The 2,803-nt window shown below is 50.0% G+C and overlaps 1 protein-coding gene across 1 annotated transcript; it reads right to left on the bottom strand.

Annotated features, from left to right (window-relative positions):
* Positions 1 to 578: 578 nt before the first annotated feature.
* On the bottom strand, positions 579 to 2,295 carry LOC131224879 (uncharacterized). The gene is made up of 3 exons (XM_058220326.1): positions 2,160 to 2,295; positions 1,052 to 1,591; positions 579 to 883 (listed from the first exon to the last, which is right to left on the bottom strand). Exons 1-3 carry the CDS (start codon positions 2,293 to 2,295, stop codon positions 579 to 581), a joined length of 981 nt encoding a protein of 326 aa, XP_058076309.1.
* Between the last annotated feature and the right edge of the window lie 508 nt (positions 2,296 to 2,803).

The raw sequence follows: 2,803 nt of genomic DNA, 5'->3' as shown, positions 1-2,803 counted from the left end.
AGCGACGACCCGAGCTGAACAGTTCTGCTCGGATCGACCTCCTTGAACTAGACGGGCACTAGAACCTTTGTGAAGGAGTCTTCCGCAGGGTCTTTGGAGTCGAGTACATTTATGGTGAGAGCTTGCTTTGTTGAACCCTTCCTTACTGCCATTGAGTAGCACCTCCGCGCCTCTCGCTGATCTCCTCGAACGTACCCGACCCCTCATTCCGCGAGGAATTTCATTATCAGATGATAAATAGATACAATCACCCTCATTGCGTTAAGGGACGACCGACCCAATATGACGTTGTGGATTGATGGCACATTCACTATCGGAAAGTCCACTAACAGAGTCACCTGGTTCTGCCCTTCTCCCATCATGATTGGGAGGGAAATATCACCCTCGGAGATAACCTTATCTCCAACAAATCCGTGTAGTGGGGTCTTCACGAGTCGGAGGCGCGACCTATCGATCCCTATCTTGTTGAACACCTCAGAGTGGATTATATTAGCCGAGCTTCTCGTGTCGACTATGATACGGTAGACTTTGTGGTTGACTATTGTCATAATCACCACTAAGGCGTCATCATGAGGATGCTAGATTCCGCGTGCGTCGTCCTCTGTGAATGTAAGGCTGCAAGGGCTTACTCGGTGCTCTTTCCTCGGCCTTTTTGTCAAGTGGACGTAGTGCTCGGGGTCGGAACTCCTCAAATAGGCTTTACGGGCCCTATTCGAGTCACCACCTCCAGAGGGACCGCCATAAATTGTCTGGATTTTCGCAGCCTCTTCCACGGGCCTACTCGGCTGATCATCCTTTTGAGCTGGTTTCTCTTCCTTCAGGTATTGACGTAAGTGACCCTTGCGGATGAGGGTTTCAATTTCTTCTTTCAGATCAACACAGTCTCTGGTATTGTGCCCATAAACGCGATAAAAGTGACAATACTTGCGCTTATCTCGCTAGCCGGCATCTGTCTTCATGCAACTCAGCCAATGCAGTAGCCTCTGATCTTAGATGTCCAATAGGATCTGTTCTAGAGATGTCTTGAGAGGAGTATATGAGCTGAACTTACTCTCGGGCTCCCTGCTCGGCCTTCGATCTTGAGAGGTTCTGTCATCTGATCTCTTGTTAGGCGACTGTAGCTCATCGTCCCTCGGCCTCTTCCCTTTAGACGAATGCTCTATGGCTTGGACATTTTTACGTGAGCTGAAGAATTCTTTAGCGGTTGTGTACTTCTGAGATCGGTTGATGAGCTTGGCTAAGGTGGTCGGTGGATTCTTCCTTATGGAAAAGAAGAACTTTCCTTCCTTGAGTCCGCTAATCATGACGGACAATGCCATTTTATCGTCATAGTCGTCCACTTGGAGAGCTTCCTCGTTGAAGTGAGAGATAAAGACCTTCAGCGACTCTCTGCTCCCCTGCTTTAATGTAAGCAGGTGAGTTAATGGCTTCCGACTCTTCTTGCCCCCAATGAACTGGGTTAGGAATAGTCTGCTGAGCTTGGCGAAGTTGCTGATCGATCTCAGCTTCAGCTGTCGATACCAATTCCTTGCAGCCCTGGTTAGAGTTATCGAGAAGGCTCGACACATCATTGCTTTCTGGCTGACTAGATCTGCATCCATGATCAGTAGGACTCAACATACTTTGTAGGGTCCTCAGACCTTGAGTACTAAATGATGGGAGGCATCCTAAACCTCGGAGGCATCACCTCGTTCATAATGTTCGAGGTGAATGGAGGTTCAGTTTCTTCCATCATTACTTGCACTGCAGTCGTGGTCGGGGCGGCTGGTTCTGCCATAGAGTCTTAATCTGACTCCTAAGTTCCTCGAGTTGGGCTTCCTAAGGGTTTCGGTTCTCGACAACAGTCTCTCAAGGGGCTTTGGCCTCGGGCGTCTTGCCCCCTCTTCTCCTCTTTATCTCGTGGTGAAGGTCGGTCGGAGCCAGTGTAGAGGTCACCGATACGTAGGTTGGGGCCCGAGTCGTCGTATTCTATGTGGGGTTAGCTCTAGCAGACAAGTTTTGAGATGCTTCAGCCTGCGAGCTACTCCGCACTGGTTCTTCTGAAGCTGTCGGGGTAACTTCTTCTCAGATCGTGGGCGGCCGTTGCGCCCGTTGTTGCCTCAAAGTGTTAATTTCATCCCTCAATGCTTGAATCTCGTTCTGCATGGCCTTTTACTTGCCTCCTCGGCTCCGGGACCTCTGAGATAGCCCTGTTGGAGCTGACTCGGCATGTTGTCGGGAGGACGAAGGCTGTTGCCCATTTGGCTCGAGCTCCGTACTCGCCACAGGCAGTGTTTTCTTCTTTCCTTTCGCCATTGCTGGTAAGCTTTCTAGTCCTTTTATTCTAATTCCCACAGATGGCGCCAAAATGTTGTTGTAAAAATCTGGACCCTCCTTCGGCAAGCCCTATGTGCTCGTGATGAACCCTGGTCCTACACAGAACAGTAAACAAATGAGACCCTGGCTCAAGCAGGGGACCCTCCGATGCTAAAGTCAGGCTAGGGAAACAAGGTCTAAGTTGCGTAGAGTAGAGTGGGGGCACGAGATATTATGTACTTGTTGCAATGAGTTTCCCTAGTATTTATACCTGTAGATTGAGAGGGTCGATGCTATTAAACTCGGCATGATCTTCTCCATCGAGCGGGCATTGCGCGCACGAAGATATCGGCCGTCATCCTTTAGATCGTGTTCCGGATTATTCTCTCATATGCCTTATTGGGCTGAGCTCTGTACGTGATCTCTGGCCACGTTCTCATCCGAGTTGGTCTTGCAACTCGGCCCGAGCTCGTGGTGGGACTAACCTTGTTCGGACCTCCGACTCACC

This window comes from Magnolia sinica, chromosome 14 (genome assembly GCF_029962835.1).
Source record: "Magnolia sinica isolate HGM2019 chromosome 14, MsV1, whole genome shotgun sequence".
Lineage (NCBI taxonomy): Eukaryota > Viridiplantae > Streptophyta > Magnoliopsida > Magnoliales > Magnoliaceae > Magnolia > Magnolia sinica.
The sequence above is the reverse complement of the archived record's forward strand: the minus strand, read 5'-3'. Positions and strand labels throughout refer to the sequence as shown.